Source organism: Phoxinus phoxinus (genome assembly GCF_949152265.1).
Source record: "Phoxinus phoxinus genome assembly, chromosome: 20".
NCBI lineage: Eukaryota > Metazoa > Chordata > Actinopteri > Cypriniformes > Leuciscidae > Phoxinus > Phoxinus phoxinus.
Genome location: NC_136895.1, coordinates 25,098,623 through 25,120,670, shown reverse-complemented (window position 1 = coordinate 25,120,670; position 22,048 = coordinate 25,098,623). Strand labels below are relative to the sequence as shown.

The 22,048-nt window shown below is 36.5% G+C and overlaps 2 protein-coding genes and 1 long non-coding RNA gene across 3 annotated transcripts; 2 read left to right on the top strand and 1 right to left on the bottom strand.

The window, feature by feature from the left end:
* LOC306987895 (SLAM family member 5-like) overlaps window positions 1–22,048 on the top strand; it is a 332,963-nt gene that overhangs the window by 152,260 nt on the left and 158,655 nt on the right.
* On the bottom strand, window positions 432–8,410 carry LOC306987888 (uncharacterized protein). 2 transcript variants are annotated; one of them, XM_079592513.1, is made up of 5 exons: window positions 8,228–8,410; window positions 7,021–7,356; window positions 4,074–4,451; window positions 3,733–3,798; window positions 432–3,411 (listed from the first exon to the last, which is right to left on the bottom strand). In XM_079592513.1, the coding sequence occupies exons 1-5, from the start codon at window positions 8,295–8,297 to the stop codon at window positions 3,299–3,301; spliced, it is 963 nt and encodes a 320-aa protein (XP_079448639.1). In that variant the 5' UTR covers window positions 8,298–8,410; the 3' UTR covers window positions 432–3,298. The 2 variants fall into 2 exon arrangements, with proteins under 2 accessions (XP_079448639.1, XP_079448638.1); XM_079592512.1 differs by lacking the exon at window positions 432–3,411 and having other exon boundaries at window positions 3,420–3,798; window positions 8,228–8,390.
* On the top strand, window positions 12,055–13,558 carry LOC306987951. The gene is made up of 3 exons (XR_013795280.1): window positions 12,055–12,118; window positions 12,399–12,740; window positions 13,437–13,558. It is a non-coding gene; the product is annotated as an uncharacterized lncRNA (long non-coding RNA).

The window sequence follows — 22,048 nt, the reverse complement described above, 5'->3', positions numbered from 1 at the left end:
TTTACTGTGGTAAAAATCACAATAATAACTTACTGTTTATTATTGTGATTTTTTTCATTAACAGCATCCCACACATTGTGTCCTTGTTATAATTTCCCTGATATGTCTTTAATACATTCAGTATTTAAACTACAAATGTGTATTCTGTATTACAGTGCCATCTAGTGTTCTAACTAGGAATTCAACATTCAAAGAATCCATTTATTAAATCATGTGTTTTTAATGCCATTTATCACATGAACATATATCTTTCAAGTTATGGTTGTTGTTGTTTTTTAGACAGAAAATGATGTTTATATGGGATGATGCAAAGTTAAATAAAACATGCATGTCTAAAAGTATTCTGCTCATGGAAAGACACCGGAGTTTTTTTATTATTTTATAATATAATATTTATTTTATAGTAAAATAAAACCTTTTTATATGCAGATCATTTAAAATATTTCAACAGCTTATTAAAACACTGGAAAGGTAACTGGAAAAACTGGAAAAGAAACAAAATCATATATATATTTTATTATATATATATATTATACACAGGGAAGACTAGCTTTACAAGATAATACATCGTGATAAATGGGAAACACCTTGTGAAACTATCAACATGAAAAAAATACAAAGAAATACAATACATTGCACAAGACATGGAAATAATAAAAGAATCCAACCACACAGGGAATACATGACAAATATATAGAAAGTGCATACAGTGCCATACACCGCCCAGACATGGGCAGTATTTCAATTAAATGTATTTTAAATACGTATTTAATTACTTTAGTGTATTTTGTAATTTGTATTTTGCAGGTGTGGAAAAAATAAAATGTAGTTTGTAACAAAATATTTTGAGGGAGTGTATTTTGAGTATTTCAAATACTTAAATACTTAAGAAAAATCACCATATGCTTATCACCATAGTAAATGATTTTGCCATATTTTCGGTCTGATGTTGGCAATGGCAATGTCCAGGTTAGATGCACGAAAATCACGTGACACCCTGTAGACCGGGCTCTCTCCAAGCCTAAGTGGCTACTAGTCTCCCTATGGAGCAGGGCCGGATTAAGAGTTCAGAGGCCCCTGGGCACAATGACTTGTAGGACCCCCCCCCCCCTTCTTAACTTAATATACAAATGAAATAAACATATTTATTTTTTCAGCTACAGTATGTGTATTTAACAGCATTGAAGAAAGTCATTAAATGATATGAAATATGAAAATAAAACACAACATAGACTTCACTGTATAAATTGTACATTGATTCTTATTAAAGCTACTATTAAAGTTCTCAGTCAAGAGCGAGGGATTTGCTCTTTGTATTTTGTTGTTTTGTTAACAGGGAATTTTTTAATTGTCATCAATTAAATCAATTACTCTCTCAAGCCGTTTCAAACCCAAATAAGTCTCCCTCTTCTGTTGAAAATAAAAGTTATTTGGAAGAATGTGGGTAACCAAACAGTTGATGTACCCCAGTGACTTCCATAATAGTTTTTTTTCCTATATGGTCAATGGGGACCAGCAACCGCCCGGTTAGCCACACTCCTCAAAATATCTTCTTTTGTGTTCAGCACAAGAAAGAAATTAACACATGTATGGAACAACATTAGAGTGAGTAAATAATGACATCATTTTTATTTTTGGGTAACTATCCCTTTAAGGACAAGCGGTTGCATGTTTACTATTAGGACTACTGTCACTTTAAGATCTGCCCGCGATGAGTCTAATATACACGCATTTGACAAGCAGATTTTTTTTCTTATTTTTTTTCTACTGTTCTTTCACTTTAGACATAAGTTAACCAACTTTGTTTATGTAAACCTTGTGTGTATTTGACAGTATTAGTGCAATAAGACTCGAAAGATAACTTATCCAGTAACAGACGCTGTTAGACAGGCTTTTAGTGCATGTGCGCGGCGGGTGTAACGTTATTGCGCTCAGAAAAGCGCCCGTTAGAACAGCACATCAGCAGCGAATGACATGTTTAACCGGCAAGGCTTTAAAGCACATGCAAATAATAAATTTTTATGAACTACAGTGTCCCGTTCCTCTGCATTTGATGTGGATATACGTCGCGCTGTACAGTATGTTGAGACGGAGGCGCCAGAACTGCAAACTGATAGAATGCACGATCCTACGATATTTCTTCAAAAGCAGATCGTGGAGACATTTTAATCATAATATTTGACATAATATTTGACGGTGCCCAGGGCCCCTTAGATGTCCTGGGCCCCTGGGCAATTGCCCAGTTGCCCTAATGGTTAATCCGGCCCTGCTATGGAGGATCCCTTTACCGCTACAGATAAAGTGCTGTGGGGAATTCGGCTCGCGTACCTACCCCGAAGTGATAAAATAAAATTCTGTATCAAAATTTAAGACAAGTATACTTGATAGATTTACAGCTTTGCATCGTTCAAACATCGGCCGGAGTTTTCTCTTTTGTAGCATAGTTGTGTTATTGCTACTATTTCTGTTATTGATCTTTCAATAAAGTTCCTCCATTAGCCAGTGGTGAGGAAATGTCTCTCTACACTTATTCAAGCCTTAAGGCACAAGTAGTAACGGTGATAATATGGCTACGTAGCCTACATCAAACACGTTTTGCTATTAAGGGCAGCCTACCACACCATTGATGTGAACTTGATGCCATTTACGTCAGAGGGAGCTATTTCAGGCCAGGTAGAAATTTAGTGAAATGCCCATGCTTTTTTATTTTGCTACTTCGACATTTTGAATTTACACATTTCTCATATTTGTGTTATTGAACTTTCAGTAATAAAAAAAAAGATTTAAGATTATTGTGGAAGTATTTTTGTATTTTCAAAATACTAATTACTTGTATTTTATTTAAATACATTTTTCACATCAGTATTTTGTATTTTATTTTGTAACATTTCATGAGCCAGTATTTGTAGTTTGTAACAAAATAGTTTTTGATGTAGGCTATTTGTGCCCACCTCTGAAAACACGTGATAGTATATTTATATAAATATTAATTTAACAACAAATATTACTATGATGTATAGGCTACATATCTGATAAGAAAAAAATGAATAACGAGAAACGTTTATTAATCTGAAAAATCATCAAATATGATTGGTCACTCAATTAATTCTGGGAATGAAGCTTCAAAAAAGGTTTTTTTTTTTACTTACAAAATGGTAACACTTTACATGAAATGTAAGGTTAGTTTTTAGCTCTATTACATTAAGTAAACTAACTGTTAACCAATTAACAAGTTTTTCCTGTTACATCTGTCAGGAATCGGTCACATTTTTACAGTTTTTCTCAATGCAAATTATAGTTATTTGAATGTACTGTAAATGATACCGTTCCTCTCTGCAATTTTAAGACCAGTTGTTTGATAGTTTTGAGAGGGAGACGGATCACCCTTTGTCAATTTTTCACACCGCTTTCCTATAGGAAGAAAACAGATTCACAGAAGTAAAAAGAAATGAGCATGATTGATATCACACACAGACACAAAGACTCTAATAAACTGAATCATGTTGTCATTTCGATGCAACACGTTTGAATGTAGTTCCTGATGCTTTTAAAACAATCAAAAACTATTTACAAACTATTTAGGAAGAATTTGGATGTTTCTGAAGTTATCATGTGACTTTGCGGGTGATTTGACAAAACATAGAATTTTGCAGTTATATATACGGGGTTTTATGTAATGACTGAATGAAACCTCATCACGCACACAGAAAACACACAACCAGAAATTCTTACCAGTTACACATGCAAACACCAGCAGAACAGCAACAGCAAAAGCAACTCCTACAGCCACAATCCAATCTGTAATGAAAAAGAGAGCCATGTTACTAGAGCTCGACATTGATTTTTCTGGTAGGCTATTTTTGACTGATTTTCCACCTTCATCATCTTTATGATATTGAGTGAACTGATAATGGCGCCATCTGGTGTTTTTATCACCTAAAAACTAGAGGTCTTGAGAAAACTAAACGATATTATGCATTATGTTAATTTACAGAAAGGCCACAATGAAAACATTAAAATATATTCTAAAGATGCTCGAGGGAAAATGAACTGAATGACTGAGTTTGACTCACTCCTGACAGACCCATTAATGCTCTTTTCACTGATGATGCTGATGATGTTGATGATGCTGATGCTGCGCTGGCGGCGGATGATGCTTCTGTTGCTGAAGATCTCCAGATGATAAACTCCAGAGTCTGTGTTTGTGGTGTCTGTGATGATCAGAGATCCAGTCTGATGATCCAGCTTCAGTCTGTCTCTGAATCTCTCTTCACACTGATCATCTGTACATATCTTACTGAGATTTCCAGTGATTTCAGCAATACGTGCTTCATTAAAATACCACGTCATCACATCATCTGGATTTTTTATTACACCAGGATCACAAGTGACAGATTCTCCCTCCTTCACAGACTTGGTCTTCGTTTTATCCGCCTCTGCACCAGGAACATCTAAAACACAAATTAACATGCTGGGGGGTTTTTTTGTGGTTGTTTTTTTTTTACTGTTATAATAAACAGCAACAACATTAACACCAATAAAGAACTGAAAACATGCTGCTTAGCATGTATAAGAAACATTATTCAAACATTATTCAATCTATTATCAGAGGAACTGAATGGAAATATTTGTAATTCACCTTTCCATTAGCCTAACTTTGATATTCATCATAACTATGATCGTCACATTTCGCCCCCTAAAGAAATAGGGCTAATCAACATAAATAATGATAAAATAATAATAAAAGTACTTATTCCATAATTATTTACAACCACCATTGTCAAACGGGACAGTTGCAAATCCATTTGTCTGTGTTAAAGGGTTGGTAAAATGCCCTTTTCACAAGATGTAAAATAAACCTCTGATGTTCCCAGAGTGTGTGTGTGAAGTTTTAGCTCAAAATACCCCACAGATATTTCTATATAGTATGTTAAAGTTGTCACTTTTTGGGGGTTTGCAAAAACGCACCGTTTTGTGCCTGGCCCTTTAAATGCAAATGAGCTACAGCAGAGGGCGGGGCTTCAAGAGCTCGTGTGTGTTAGCAGCTGCCAATATCCTCACGCCGACACACTAAAATGATAGAAACTGTTCTGCCTTTAATGTTAAAACGCAGTCAGACAAAGATGGAGAGACTCAAGAAGAAGTGACAACATGTAGAATGCAACAGGACGTCTCTGAACGGTTAGTTGATGAATGTATGTTGCTGATGTGGAGTTAGTAACTATCTTCAAATAGCATATTCTGTCATGGTAATCTATAAATTGCTCGTATAGGAACAGATGCAGTGACTTTCTATTGCATGTGAAAAAATGTATGTTAAACTTAAAGTTTGAGCTGACTCACAAATGGAAATGTACTCTTACAACAACTCTTCCTCTTCTCAACATGGACTGCGTGTTCCCGGGGGCGAGGCTTATGTACATTTTAGACTTGCTGATGTCACTAAACCCGGAGGAATGTTGTGTAGTCCCTACCAGCCATTTGTTGTAGTCCTTTTCTTTAAAAGCAAATATCTTCCTTTGCTTTGAACTTTGAGCGTTGTAACTTTGCAGATGTTGCTTAAGCTCAAACAGCAACATTACACACTAACTAAAGTTAGAAAAGTGAAATCATACTTTAACACCCTTTTAAAAGGGACAGTTCACGCTTGAAAAAAAAAACTGTCATAATTTCCTTTCTATCAAGTTGTTCCAAACCTGTATGAATTTCTTTCTTCTGCTGAACACAAAAGAGGATATTTTAATACCATTGACTTCCATAGTGTGGGAAAAAATACAATGGAAGTCAATCAACTGTCTGGTTACCAACATTCTTCAAAATATATTCTTTTGTGTTCAGCAGAAGAAACTCACACAGGTTTGAAACAACTTGAGGGTAAGTATATTATGACACTTTTAATTTTGGAGCAAACCCTTTAGTTTAAAGTAGTGCGAGCGCTTTGAGTAGTCTATACGTCAGAAATAGAATCTGATATCAGTTTACGAACGGTTCGTTCAAGTGTAAACAGCATCACTGATTATTCTTTTGTCATGAATGCACATTTGCATTTAGTCTAGGGGTGTTATAGTACAAAATAGAGAATAGTGAATAGCCTCATTGATCATTTAGTTAGTCATTTTTATTTATTTTAATAAATGTCAGAAAAATCAAATAACAGAATCCAAATAAATGTACACTATATAGCCTAGGCTAATTCTAAAAATCATTCAAATAAAGTTCAGATTTAAGGATTCTGCTCAATTGTATTATAGGTTTAAATGAATGGAAAGCTAAAAATGTTTTAATCTAGTTCATGGAAATAAAAAATAAAAAAAAAAATTAACATATAAATATATATGAATTATACATATTAAACAAACCAATAAAAACAGCAGCAACAACAATGCCGGCATATTACCTCGATGGTCCTACTTTAACTTTTCATTTCAAAATCAAATTAATTATTTTTACCCTGAAAATGTAAATGTGTCCACAACCACACATTCTCTTTCTTGACTTTTTTGTAATACATCAAATCCTCTGCACTTTAGGTCACAGAATTAGAACTAAACCGAATTATATATCAAATGCATTTAAACAGAAGATAAGAGAAGGTCATACTGGGAGGAAGGGAGATGAATAAAGAGAGAATAAAACCGATCTGAATGTTAAAGTGAGGCAGACAAGAAAAAGGAGATGTCAATCTGGTTGCAGAAAAAGTTTTTTCCAAAAACAAACAAAACAAAGATAACTGTGGAAGAGAACAGCTTTACACAACACAACTGATAGACACAATGCTGGACATAGAACTGAATGAACTGAGGGAAATTACAAGAAAATAAGGAACTAAACAAGACACAGGTGAAGACAACTATGACAACAAATTGGTAATAGCCTAACAAAGGAAACAGAAATGAAACACTGAAACAAGGAAGCACAAATTAAATGTTCTTGGAACAGAAACTGAAATCAAACTTTACGTCACTGCTGATATAATAAACAGATTAAGCTTAGTCTTTAAACATTTATTAAATGACTCACCATGGACAGTCATACTAAAGATTGTTTCACTGATGGTGTTGCTGCCGATGATCTTTAGTTTATAATCTCCAGAGAGTGTGTGTGTGATGTTTGTGATGGTCAGAGATCCAGTCTGATGATCCAGCTTCATTCTGTCTCTGAATCTCTCAGTACCTTCATTACACTGAACATCTGTACAGATCTCACTGAGATCTCCATTGATTTGAGCGATGCGAATGTTATTAAAATACCATTTAATATCTTCTTGTTGGTTTGTTTTAACACCAGTGTTCAGAGTGACTGAATCTCCCTCCATCACAAACACAGACTCTCTGTCTGTATAAACACTCGATGTACCTGAAGAAGAAATGAACAATTCATTATCACTGAAAGTGGTAAATATAGAACAAGCACAGGGAAAAGTGTAGTTCATACAGTATTTTTTTATTTGTATTTATTTGAATGAATTTATGTTATATTACAAGATATTACATAATATATTTGAGTAAATTAAACAAAGCATTGGCCGAATCAATTATAGAGACAACAATTTACTAGTGTACAACATCAAAGCTCAGTGTGTCCAGAGGTAAAAAATAAATAGAGGCTATTTAAGAAATACTTTAAGACTTTTTTCTAATTGACATAAATATATAAAATAAGCCTAAACATATTCACAATTCATGATTAAAACAGTTAACAAAATATGACTTTTCTCTGTTGCTCTTGACATGACAGCTGAAGTAGGCAACTTCTGTGCCGAAAGGCGTTGCTCAAACAGCTGAGAATTTTGGTTGCACATGAGAACGAAACAAGTTGTCGAAATAAAAGCAATTGATGCATTGTCTATAGAATTAAGTTTTGTAACACAGAACAATTAGGCTACTTCTAATGCTTAGGTTCACTTTTTCAGACTGTGTTTGCGTGAATAGCCTACTATACGCCCGACAGCCGACATTTTGACATGTTATTGTAGGCTATGTGAGGCGCGTCCTCAAAGCAGTTCTTCTCTCCGTCTCAAAGTGCGCGCACCCTGCATGATAAGAGCGAACGATCTCCTTCGCGTTTCAATAGCCTACACTTTTAATACCTTTTTTACGTCTGAACATTACGTTACCTGATTTGAAAGTCAAGTTTGTGCTTTTTAAGGGAAAGCGCACGAGCACCGCTGAAAGGGAGCAAAATGGAAATCGATTTATATCAGAAAAAAATAGCCCAAATGACTTACCAAGCTGGAAACCCCACACTGGGACGAAAATGAAGAAGTTTATCACTGTTTCTATGAAAAAAGAATGCATATTTAGAAACTAAAAGTAAAACTGTTATGTTTCTATGTTGACGCCATTTCAAAATCGATGTAAACAGTGCCAATGGGCGGAGCCTATCAAGTGACACCGTTCTTCTGTAGTGTAAGCTGAGATCTCAACATTATTTTCAACATGGATTATCCGAATGCAGTGACATCCTATATGCCTAAACACTATCAGAAAACTTGCTTTCATATATTTTTCTATAATTATTCCCAATAGTCCATTCCCTTAATTTCAGCTTTTCTCTTGGTTGGAATGTTATGTTAGAGCTTTTATCCAATCATATTTCAGTCATCATGTGTTGCCAGGGTCAAATAAATCTGCCTTGAGGCCTTCAGAATTTATAGTGCAAGCGCACCTTAAAATGAATGGCAATGAAACTGCTGCTTTAACCAATCAGATAACCAATCAGATTTAATCAGCCAATCAGATTTAGATTTGACTACACATTTTCACGTCTTTTGATTGGATGGTCAGAGCGCTATATTCAGAGCTAGCAAACCGCATCTGTAGCGAACTGCATAAACTAAAATATATTCCTGTAGATTTAATAGTTTGTTCAACCAACAAATTAATATTTTTCTCCTTCCTTGACCCAAGTATCAAATCTACCGGGAAAAAATCCCTTATCCAGCTTGCCACGGAACTCTATTCGGTCCGTCCCGGGTAAAAACAGAACTGACTAATGTATGCCATGACTGATTTTGAAGGCAAAAGTCCGAGAAGCATCCAGCTGCAGCCCCGCAGACTCACTTCTTGCTAGACACCAGTGGATGGACACCTGTGGATGGACAGCAAACGTCATTTCCTTTTCAAATTGACGTCATTTCCGTATCGTCATTCACTTTTCAAATTTGACGCGCCATGCAGATGTCAGCGGTAAGAAAAATAAATAAACTGTCGATGATGATAGGTCATGTCAGAATTCAAATGCACAAACTAGCTATTTAAAAAAAATCGTCTTGTTTTCAAGGTACTGTGTCGTGTTTTTTAAAGATATTAGTGAACTGGTGTGCCTCAATTCTAGAGCTAGGTTGCTCTAGGTTACTTCCCCTTCAACCTTACGGACTGTGGCATCTTCATTCTGATGGTCAGATTGTGTAATTTCCAATAAATATTGCAAAACCATGATTTGTTCATTTGATCTGGATTGTTTGGTAAATTGTCTGATCATGTATATGCATCTATGTATATTTTAAAAAACAGAAGTGGTTACATTTACAAAAAAAAAAAGAATATCCAAATGGGCAAGGCAAAAAACTGTGGTCAATTAACATGTACAAGTCTGTTGTATTGACAAAACGTTATAGTCCATTGATCTAGGCTGAATTCAAGTCACAAAGAATAGTGATATGATCTGAACAATATATATTTTCGAGGTGCTTCTTGTGTATGCAGTTTGCATGAATTATTGATGTTATAATATTAAGTATATTATTGAGAATTGTTTTATGTAAAGACATTATGATAAAGATCATATTTCAATTTGCACACAGCTTTTATATTATATATATATATTATTGAGAATTGTTTTATGTAAAGACATATGATAAAGATCATATTTCAATTTGCACACAGCTTTTATATTATATATTTTAAAGGTAGGGTAGGTCAGAATTGTATAAAAAAAACTTTTATTCAAATTTGTTTAAACTGTCTTTATATACCAATACATAATTAAAATGTAAGTAATTTGAAAAAGAGAGTATAAAAACTGAGTGACTCTAGTGTATTTAATCTTCAATAAACACAGCTCATTAATTCCATTCACTCCCACCTAAAAACGGGTGCGCGACTGCGCGCAGAGCCAGTAATAGCGGCGGTAGTCATGGCGACGGAGAGTGACAGTCGCGCAAGCCAATCACTTGTTTCGTCCCGGTAGGAATTAATGAGCTGTGTTTTTTGAAGATTAAATACACTATAGTTACTCAATTTTTATACTCTCTTTTTCAAAGTACTTACATTTTAATTATGTATTTGTATATAAAGAAAGTTTAAGCCAATTTGAAAAAAAAGTTCTTTAGACAATTCTTACCTTACCCAACCTTTAAGTCATAAAAGTAAAATGACAATATGGAAAAGACGTGTGCAAAAGCCTGCAAAGAATGCTGTCTATCCACTGGTGAAAACAGAAAATAAATATTTTGAAAATATAAAATGAATATATGCATGTCAATCCAGAGGTGAAAACGGAAATTGGCGGCGAAACGGAAATGACGGAGAAAAAGGAAAAGACGTAGGCTGTCTATCCACTGGTGTCCAGCCACTGGTGTCCAGCCACTGGTGTCTAGCCACTGGTGTCTAGCCGGAGGTGAGTCTGCGGGGCTGCAGCTGGATGCTATTGAAAAGTCCCGCTGATCTCATTGATTTCCTTCAAAGGATCTGTGTGAGGGCATGGGGCAGCTTTACACATCCTAATGTTTAGTAGTGACTGTCGCTGTGTCCACGGCTTCTGTCGAGCGGACATTCTCAACCCTAAAGCGAAGTAAAACGTATGCCAGAAATAAGACTGGACACACTCGACTTTCAGCATTAGCTTTGATGGCGATAGAAAAGGTTGTTGGGACTGAAACGCACAGATAACCAGTAATGAACGAGCACCGATTGCCTCCAATTGCCTGCATTTGTCTGCGATTTCGTAAAATCTGACTGCAATTTTAAAATCGCCCAGTGTGAACTCATAAGACGCTCACTTGTCGCCACCTACTGGTGTAACTTTATAACCTAAGGAAAGGGTCAGAGAGATAGTCTTTTTAAATAGAAACATTTGTACTTTCTCCTGCAGTGTTACTCATCGCATCTTTTACAGCACTGAAGTAACCATCCATTATATTACACATCTCTACCAAATTATAACACTGTGCATCTAGAATGATTACTAAATGATACCGTAACACAGTTTTTTTTATTGTAAACTAAATCAATGACTGTTAAAATGATCAATTAATTTAAATGAAACATTAAATCAATGAATGCAACCTTGCCAAACAGAAGGTTATTTTTTTATTTGACAGTTTTTCAAACATATTTTTTTATGGATTCATTTTATTTGACTAAAGCATTCTGTGTAAGGGAAATATGAGGTTCACAACAGCAGAACAGGAAAACGCTCTCCCCCTGCAAACTAAACACACATCAAACCAATGGCCATTCTCATGCATGAGCTAAATTTCTGTCAAGAGTTCAACCCAGAAAAGTGACCACAGCGGGTTTCAGTTTGACTCAGACCTGCTCGTGTCAAAGCAACACTGGCAATAATGCGAGATGGCGGATATCATTTGCCATTTGCAACAATTGAACGATTATAAAACAATTCTGAAATTCATAAGATTTATTTTATCATTAAATTTAGGTTGACTAATCCAGTTCTCCACTCTTCTACTTTTTCATATTTGACAGTCGACAACTACCTCTCAGTGCCCATAAATGTAAAAAAAAATGCAATTAATTTTTTGGCCTTTTAGATCCAGAAGAACATTTATAATAGGTACATATACAATATATATATATATATAAAATCGTAACGATTTTATATATGACAAGAGTGTGCGCGTGAATAGGATGGTCAAACTCAATCGTGGGAGGATTCACATGCCAGGTTCAGTGTTATCAGCGGATAGTCTTATTAGATCAGAGTTCACGCTGAACTACTGAAGAAAATGTTTCACACGCTTGTTTTGTTCTGTTTGTGCTCTCTGATTGGTAAGTTATAAATCAATTTTTATGGTTTCATATATTTTCATTTCAGATAAAGATTCTCCAACTCTTCAACATATTTTGAGGATTTATTTGCAAATTCGCAGATATCAGTGAGTCTGTTATAGTGAGCCACATATGAAATTGCTGAAAGTGTCCAGCAGAATTAAACTTAAACTAGTTTAACTTGGCTGCAATTCACTTTTATGAAACGTGACATATTTACTTTGGTCTACAAGCAGATACAACATTTTAAAGATAGAATTATTGATTTCACACACATTGTGTCTTCTTTATAAATGTTTATACATGTCTCTGCTGCTGTTAAAGTTTACAAACTGAACTCAGGCTTTCTAAACCAACAACAGGATTAATTAATCATCTTTTCTCCAGGTGTGTTTGCTGCCGAAACAAATGAAATACAGTCAGTGTCAGTGATGGAGGGAGATTCTGTCACTCTAAACACTGATGTTACTGAAGTATATGAAGACAACTACAACATACTGTGGACATATGGAGCTAAAATTAACGTTATTGCCGAAATCAGTGGAAAATATAAAATGGTCTTCACATATGATGATGTTCCTGATGGGAGATTCAGAGACAGACTGAAGCCGGACAATCAAACTGGATCTCTGACCATCACACACACCACAACTGAACATGCTGGAGTTTATATAATAGAGATAACTGGAGCGAAACTGACATCAACAACATTCAATGTTTCTGTCTATGGTGAGTAGAGATCATTTGTTCAAACATTCACATATTTTTTTTATATTGAAATAATATTTGGTTCACAAATTAAGCATGTTGTGGCACAAGGTTGATTACCACAAAAGTAATTTGGCTCGTCAAGAAAATAAAAAAATCAAGGTTACGGTACGTCGAGACTCGAGGCGCTTACAATTGAAGTTAATGAGGTCATATTTTTAAGATATAAAAGTAGAAATGTAAAGCTTATAATTTCATAAAAACACATAGGCCTACATTAATTCTACTGTCAAAATAGTGTATTATTTGAGCTGCAAAGCTGTTTAAATCATAATATTTCCAGGCGGTTTAGGGTTTATGGTGTTGTGTTGTAAAGCAACGTTTAGAATTTAACTTTACAAAGTACCTTAGTTTAAAGATGGACCCCATTGATGTCCATTGTAAGCGCCTCACTGTAACCTACATTTCTTCTCTTTTTTTTATTTTTTAAACAAACCAAAAAAAAAAAAAAGGGGTGAGGCATTATTATTTTTGTGGTAATCAACTTCATGCAGTTGACTGAGCTTAATTTGTACTGAACTCTGAATATTTCTTTAATTATTTACATAATGACATGTTTACTCATTATATTTGATAGACGCGCACTGACCGGTAACACTACACCAGATTGATGTTTAGATTGACCCACATTTCTCTTTATTCTCTCATGTTTTCCAGCTCGTCTGCCTGTTCCTGTCATCATCAGTAACTCTTCACAATGCTCTTCATCATCATCATCATCAAATTGTACATTGTTGTGTTCAGTGTTGAATGTGAGTGATGCGACTCTCTCCTGGTACGCAGGAATCAGTGTGTTGTCCAGCATCAGTGTGTGTGATCTCAGCATCAGTCTCTCTCTACCTCTGGAGGTGGAATATCAGGATAAGAACAACTACAGCTGTGTGGTGGCTTATTCATTCATCAACCGGACTCAACATCTGGACATCCACACACTCTGTCACACATGTGCAGGTACAGCAGCACTAATGTTTATTTACTGACCTGGGCTGCGTTTCCCCAAAGCATCGTAAGCTTAAGTTGATCGTAGAACAATTACCAGCAATGGTATCTACGATCAAATTAGGCTTACGATGCTTTGGGGAAACACAACCCTGATTTAATTATAGATCACAATGACGCATTCACTTACATTAATGTCTCTCTTTTCCTCTCCTTCAGTTCCTTCAGTTCCTTCAGTCTCAGTGTCTCTGATAGTGTGGATCTCTGCTGCTGCCGCTGGATCTCTGGTGATTGTTGTTATAGTCGTGATCTTCTGCATCTGTAAGAAATGTAGAAAAACAGGTCAGAAGAGCAAGCAATTATCTGTATATAATGTTTATCTTTTTTAAGACACAACAAGTATTGAAAACTCACTTGAACTCATCTGTGATTATTGTTAATGCAGTTCAGAACCGGCAAGAAGACCGAACTGATTCAGTATTGTGTAAACCAAGAACACGTATAAAGGTAAGACGCTGCAAGTAGTCGCAGTCAGTTAGTGTGATTGAAGTCTGCTGATTGAAGTTTGCAGGTCAGTGAACAGTGTGGTTTATCGACTCAACTGTCATTAGTATTACCTTTAGTAGGGAGATGCAAAAGTTTAAAGGGACAGTACACCCAAAAATGAACATTCGGTCATTAATTACTCCCTCTCCTTTCTTTCCAAACCCGTAAGAACTTCAGAACACAAATTATGTAATCCGAGAGGTTTCCGACCCCTTCATAGACTGCAACGTAATTACCGCTTCCAAGGCCCGGAAAGGTAGTAAAGACATTGCTAAAACAGTCCATGTGACTCCAGTGGTTCAAACTCAATGTTATAAAGCAATTAGAATACTTTTTGTGCGCAAAAACAAACAAAAATTACGACTTTATTCAACGATCTCTTCTCTTCCACGTCATTCTCTAACGCTGTTGACGTAGTGTAAACAATGTGTCACGTACTGCTCTGCGCGGAGAGGCTTGCATATGCTTTTATAAAACGGTTACTCCATAAAAATATTCATTTTAATATTTAATTTATTCATAAAATAAACACCAGCACCAAAAAATATAACGTCATAACACATGTATTCCTCCGCCAAGCAATGTAGTCCCAAAGAGGTTGCCAACCTCATGCAGCAACAAAGCATCACAAACGGTAGTTGCGCAGTACACTAATGTAATGCGCTCACAGCTGTGTGTTTGTTGAGTAATTTACAACGGCTTCGAACACGGCTCAACCAATCAGAATCAAGAATTGGAACTATCCGTTTTATAAGCTAAACTTCTTCGCAGGGAATGAATGAGTGTAGTACATGGTTTAAATAGGCTGAGACTGACAAGGTAATGAGACACAGGTGGATGCAATCAGTGATGATGAGTCCGGGCAGTGAGTTCTGGGAAATGTAGTTTCAGGAGGTAATGACATTAGTCCGGGGTGGAGTGCCCTCTGGTGGTAAGGACGGGCACTCTCACTGGTGATCATGACACAATGCAGAACTTTCGGGTTCTACGCCAGAACGCCAGCTCATTATTGGCCAACGCTGGTCACGTGAGCATCACAAACAGTGGAAAGAAATGAGATTGGTGAATAAAGAAAGTAATTTTGTTTGTTTTTGCACCTAAAAAGTATTTTTGCCACTTCATAACATTAAGGTTGTGATTCACAAGGGCTATTTTAACGATGTCTTTACTACCTTTTTGGGCCTTGAAAGTGGTAAATATGTTGCAGTCTATGAAGGGGTCGGGAAGCTCTCGGATTCCATAATATCTTGATTTATGTTCTGTATATGAACGAAGGTCCGCGGGTTTGGAACGACATGAAACGAGAGTAATTACTGACAGAATTAACATTTTTGAGTGAACTAGGTATGTTTTTATGCTATTTACACTAAGTTTGCAAAACTATTGCACCTCAGTGTTTTCCATTTTACCTGTCAATTTTCATTTTGCAGAACTGAAAAAAAAAAACACAATACAAAACAGCCCTAATCAAAATATATCAGCACATAGAAAAAGTTTTTTCAAAAAGTTATTTATTTTTTTATCAGTAAAAGTAATATTTTTATCATTGATAATTTATTATACATTAAAGTGTTATTAGCTCGCATTAAGTGTATACATAAAAAAAATGTTTTAGGCTGAATGTTATCTAAAATCTTCAGTCACCATTTTGCATTTTATAATAATAATAATAATAATAATTCATTACATTTATATAGCGCTTTTCTGGACACTCAAAGCGCTTTACATAGAAGGGGGGAATCTCCTCAACCACCACCAATGTGCAGCATCCACTTGGATGATGCGACGGCAGCCATATTGCGCCAGAACGCCCACCACACACCAGCTTACTGGTGGAGAGGAGACAGTGATGAAGCCAATTAGTATATATATAGGAGGATGATTAGGAGGCCATGATGGGCAGAGGCCACTGGGCAAATTTGGCCAGGATGCCGGGGTTACACCCCTACTCTTTCGAAAGACATCCTGGGATTTTTAATGACCACAGAGAGTCAGGACCTCGGTTTAACGTCTCATCCGAAGGACGGGACATTTTGCATTTTCCCCCCATAAAATAAAAGTGAATGGTGACTTTCTGTCGCTAATATTCTTACTTTTCTTTCTTCTTTTTTTTTTTTACTTTAGATGTAGGCTACACTAGCCAAGTGAAACTTTCCTAATTGAGAAACAAAGGCAGACGTGGCGTGTTTGCAGTGGTGCAGTGAAGGGAGCTCAATTGTACTCTAATCACGATTGAAACAAAACCCACATAAAGCTTTCACAACTTATAAGGGGCTTTTCGCACTAATTTGAATGAGGGCCAGATTCCCTCACTACAAGGTACAGGCAAGAAGATAAAGATAAAGTAGAGACACCTACAATAAAAATAAACATACGGCAGCGATCGTTATGTTATAGCCTATAGTCTTAAAACAGATCAGTCTTGCTCTGTCGATCTCGTGCTCGTGCATGTCTACACTGGTGTGTATCATGTGACCGAACTATTTTAGACATTATAACTAGACATTATAATCAGTGAAGTTGTTGTTGCACCGTGACGCATCTTTAGTCACATGCTCCTGTCTGCCTGAAAGGTTACTTATGTCCATATATCATGAATGAGGTGTTATGGATTGTATTACTTATAGCCTAGCCTGTATGTAAAACTTTTGACTGTTACACTTAACAGCCAGCCTGTGGTCTGTGGCCTATAGCCTACTAATTTAAATGATCTTTTGTTTAAAATCATATTTAAATAGTTGTAACTATAATAAATAAATTGGTTTGTTATTTTCAAATAACTCAAACAAGGTCAGTTTTATGGCATTCAATTTTCATTGAAAAGAAAAGTAGGACACAGAGTTGTTACTCATGTTGTGTTGAAGTGTGTCCTCGATCTGCAGCGTCTCTGCGGTTTATCATTATCTGAGCTGAGATGCAGCTTTAGCAGACGTTGGTGCAACACGTGTCTTTGATGGTTTAGTGTGAAAGACAGTCATTCTCGAACTGCAAACCTGCAGAGCTGAATCTGTTTGATGATTTGACGGTTTAAAAAGTCATGATTGATGTCATTTCCTCTTGCTGCTTCATGTTAGCATCTATCATAGTAGTTTTTTAAAACAAAATATGTGTCTGTATTTGTAGATTAAGATGTGCATTAATAAGGTTTGTTATTAAGAGAAACCTATAGTGATGTCGCATCAACAGGTTTCTGACTGAGTTTGTGTTTCCTTACAGAAATCAAAGGCGGATGCTGTGTATGAAAATGTCCCCAAAAAAAGATGATCAAATCTGAAATTGATTTTATTCACATTTTTTCTCTGCCAGGATGTTTCTGTTTTGGTTTCACTCTATCATGTATCATATCGTTTAGTGTTATTGTAATGTCTGAGATTGTTTTCATTTAGGCTAGTGGTTAACCAGTATAATTACATACAGAAATGCAAGATTATCATATGAAAATGTAGCTAATTATTAAAATTAAAATTAATCACACCCTTCACTGTGCTCTGTCATTTACTGTTCTTTGTTTTTATTTTGTTTTTGCAAAATATCATTTAATATTAGGCCTAAGTGCATTGCAGTGTTTTACAGCCTAAGCCCTGCTGGATATTAGGGCAAATGTAACAAGCACATCATCGCTCAAAGCAGAAAATCTCTTAATATTTCTCGAGGCTTTGAATGTACGAGGGACACCTGCTGGGCAATGGAAATATGGTGCAGCCGTGCAGGAAAAAAATGGTCACGTGTAGCTATTCAGTATGTAGGCCTATGCTCAGTGTTGTTTCAATGTTTCAGAATGTTATAACTGGGCATAAACATGTTAAATGTAGTTCTTTATACTGAATAAAAGAAAGTGAAAGTGAGGTGGACTTTCACTTCAGAGAGAAGTGGAAGTGCTTGTGTAACTTGAGAGGAGAAAAACACTGACGCCATTTCACTAAACGGAGCTCGGGAGGGAAGTAGACACAAACTTTTGTATCTGGCGTACTACTAACCATGCAGGTGACTTCAATTTTGTCATTCATCTACAGATCTTTTACAGAGGTTTAGATGTTGACGTTTTTGTTGTTGGAAATGCTTGGTCAGCGATGTTCGATTCTTGAACGAATCGTTCAATTCACCTTTGGCTAAGCCCCGCCCCCCTTAGTTACTGTTGCTACCTCCGACAACTTCATCTGGGCTCTGGTTTGGTATCAACATGGCTTATGCTGTGACGGCTCTTCCTGCTGAAATTTTATCAAACTTTTATAAAGCAGCAAATAAAGTGTCCGATAGAAGTAGGCAAAAGTGTCTGCAGTATGCGTTTGAAGGCTTCATTCACGACAAACGGTGAAACGCACGCAACAACAAGGCATCCAAATAGAGGCAAAAGCATAACGGTCACAGTCAAACAATGAACCACCGCATATCCTAATCGAGACGGAGGCAATCAGGAGAAACACTGTCATGCAAAGCTGGGTAGGTCTCTATTCACTTCTATAATCGTTATTATTTACAAAGCAAACGGACTACGCGAGTATAAAGTTGTATTTATTAGCAGTGTGTGCTAGCGTATCAACAATTAGGGCAGAGAACCGAAATCATAACCTAAACCAGCATAAAACGGTCTAACTAGTATAACTTCACAGTAAGGTTAAAAGCTAAATGTATCTTGATCCTTGAGGGGTTTCGCTAACTGAGGACGTCCACACAGTTTAATCCAAAGACGACACTTGTCAGTATTTAACTTCGGTTTTGGGAAGGGGAAAAACGGACACCCCCCTCCAACCTCTCTGGGAAACGCGTATCTGTGTTACAAATGCCCCAGGCACAACGTTTAACCATATTTTTAATAAAACGACGACGTAATAGCCTGCCGAGACCAAAAATATGAGCCGAGTGTCGGACCCTCTGTGGGAGCTCGTTCTTGGCTGCGCTGTGATTGGTCAATCTACATTCTAGGGCGTGGCTTAGCCAAAGGCGAATTGAGCCGAACAGTTTCGAACTTAGGTCCGGGTTGATGACGCAAGACGCACACAAACGAAGTTGCACGTCCGACTGAAGTGGAACGAGCCCAATAATGAACTGGTTCAACCAACTGTCGAAGTTTGCCGAGGATTACCGAAGAGTCTGATGAGTGAGTTGACGAGACTATGCAGAGGTAGGACTGTTGCTTATGACTAGTTTTATTAAAAAGTGTCTACATCTTTGTTAAAAATGGGAAGACCTGAATTTTAGTATGGTTATATTTACCATGCATATTTTTCTAGTTGTCAAGCGAAATCAAGGAGCTTATTCTTAAAACGTGTTTATTATATAGGCTACTACTTTAGACATGTAACGTATCCGCGTTTGAGCATCTAATGTGTGCGGTAATAAATTACTTTATTGGAATGTTTCATTAAAAATGACAGGCTCTTTTGAAATGCACCTCGCCTGAAATGTAGGGGGGGAGGAGTGCTGCAGGCCAACAGGTGTTGTAATGTGCACTATTCTGCTCCTGTGAATTTTGGATTTGGATCACAGCAAAGGAATGTAATACTTTCATGATCATTTTATTGTGGGTGATTAATTGGCTGAGACTCAGGCCAGTTATGACCCATTTGAAGTCCTAGTCTTTGATTCAGAAATGGGCCACTACAGGGCCGTCATTCTTTGTGGTATGTGGGCTGAGGGAAATGGGGTTCTGTGAGTCTCTCTGAGTCTCAGCTAATTATCGTGTGCTGTAAAATTCACCACAAACACAATAAAATGATCATAAAAGTATTAAATACCTGTGCTGTGATCCATGGGTAATTAATTGGCTGAGACTGAAGCCCGATCTGGGCCACTACTGGGCCATGTACCTCATGCTCCATCTAAACTGGGATCTAGTACTTAACTCTGGACGCAGATTTGCGTGCGGAAACATAAGACTTCACTTAACCTACTTGAGAAAATAATTTCAGAGTAATTCAGAATAAATTCAAACGTGACAATTTATTATGTCAGGTAAATTTATCATGCCAATTACATTATCAGTTCAAAGATAATCAATACAAAAACATTAAATGCTCAGAGATAAAGAGTAAAAGATGTACCAGACTCATTACAAATCGCCCTGAGCCTCTTATGCTTTTTCTTTAAATACTCAGACCAAGACAGAAACGTTGTTCACATGGAAACATTTGCTAACAATGGGAATCTGCATTCAGAGTTTACACCTTTAGAGAGCAGGATGTAATTTGCCTGCACACACCCTCTTCAAGTTATCTTTAAACTCTTAAAAACTTTATTATCTTTTGGTTTACTTCTGTGGAGAATTAAACATTGTTTTGTACCAGTCGCACTGAGACATTTCAAATGATACCAAAAATGTATAATACTGTATGATAATTATTCACATTAAACCATATTGATTTTTTGGTGAATTTTTGTGATCTCAGCATGAGTGAACAAGAGGACAGTGAGGCAAGAGGACACAGGAGGCTGTTTCTCAAAAAGTGGGGTTTTATACCCAAAATATTAAGAAGTTCACATAAGGACCAAAATTAATAACTAGGCCTTAAAAAGAGGTAAAAAAAAAAAAAAAAAAAAAAATATAAACTCAAATACATAGACTCGTAACACAAGGTTAACTGAACAAAACACTGACCTGCCACAAAGACAAAGGAGCAAGCTTATTTAACAGCTTGACAAAACCAAATAACATAGAAGGGGTAAACAAACTAACACTTGAGAACTCAAGAACTAACTAAGGACAAAATCCCCCCGGCACATGGTGAGACATGGTATGGCCTAATGAGCTGGCTCCCGGATATAGGTCTCCTCAGCCCTTAGCCACTCCTTTCGCCCAACCAGGAAGGGACCGCCCCCAACAGTCCAGGTAACTCAACACAAAGTAACATGTGATTAGTGCACTCCCTATAAATCAATGTTAAAGTCAAGCGAAATAAACCAAATAAAAAAAACTGTAAATAATGAAATAATAAAACGGTAATCAAATATTTAGACCTGAGGGGATGTTACCCTGTGTGGCCGTAGCCATCACAGGGGGGTCAAGGGAAAGAGCTGTAGATAAGATTAGGATGATACTGAGGTGTGACGTACGTCTCGAATGGCGATGCTAATTTCACAAGAGAGAGTTCACATGTTAAAGAGGTGGTTCAGGATTTTCACGCAGTCCTTACGAACTATGTAACTGGAAGAACTGGATAAAAATTTTTGAAAACTGTCTCCACTGATAAATAACTCCCAGGCTCACTTGGAAATTAGGTCCGATGTCCAAAATCCTGAACCACCCCTTTCATTTCCTTTGTTTTCTCAGACCGTTTGGAGGTTTTCGCCCACTTGGAGCACAAGCCCCTCACACTGAGAGATTTCCGAGCAGAAGTGATGCTTGCTTGTCTTTTTCAACGGTAGTTTCTTATCTTGTAGTTTCTTATATTAGTTTCTTATTCTTATCATCTGTAGAAAAAGAGTCTGAGCTGTGCATAGAAGCAGGAAAAGGCCCCTCACCAAACTAAACACACATGCCCTACCCTTTATCTCTCTCACAAACAAGTTTGTCTACCAACAGATCAAACGTTTCTGAAGAAAATCGTAGAGGTTTCATGTATGACTCAAAAGCTGAACTTGGTTAAACTTGGTCAAACTGGTTATGTGAGATGCAGATGCCAGATGTTTTTAACGTTGCACTTTCTTTTGTCCACACAATTGAATAAACTGAATATAAACAACCATTTTAAATCACTAGGGGTTAGACTAAATTTCACAGAATCTTCTTCTACTTTTACATATTAAACAATATGTGTGTGTGTTCTGTGTTTATTAAATATATAGAT

Bases quoted from the DNA above. Each gene is read 5' to 3' on its own strand.
- LOC306987888 (XM_079592512.1), bottom strand. From the start codon at position 8,297: ATGCATTCTTTTTTCATAGAAACAGTGATAAACTTCTTCATTTTCGTC. The intron at 4,452-7,020 runs GTGAGTCATTTA...TTTGTGTTTTAG, and splicing joins CTTTAGTATGACTGTCCATG to ATGTTCCTGGTGCAGAGGCG. The intron at 3,799-4,073 runs GTGAGTCAAACT...TTTTCATTACAG, and splicing joins CATTAATGGGTCTGTCAGGA to ATTGGATTGTGGCTGTAGGA.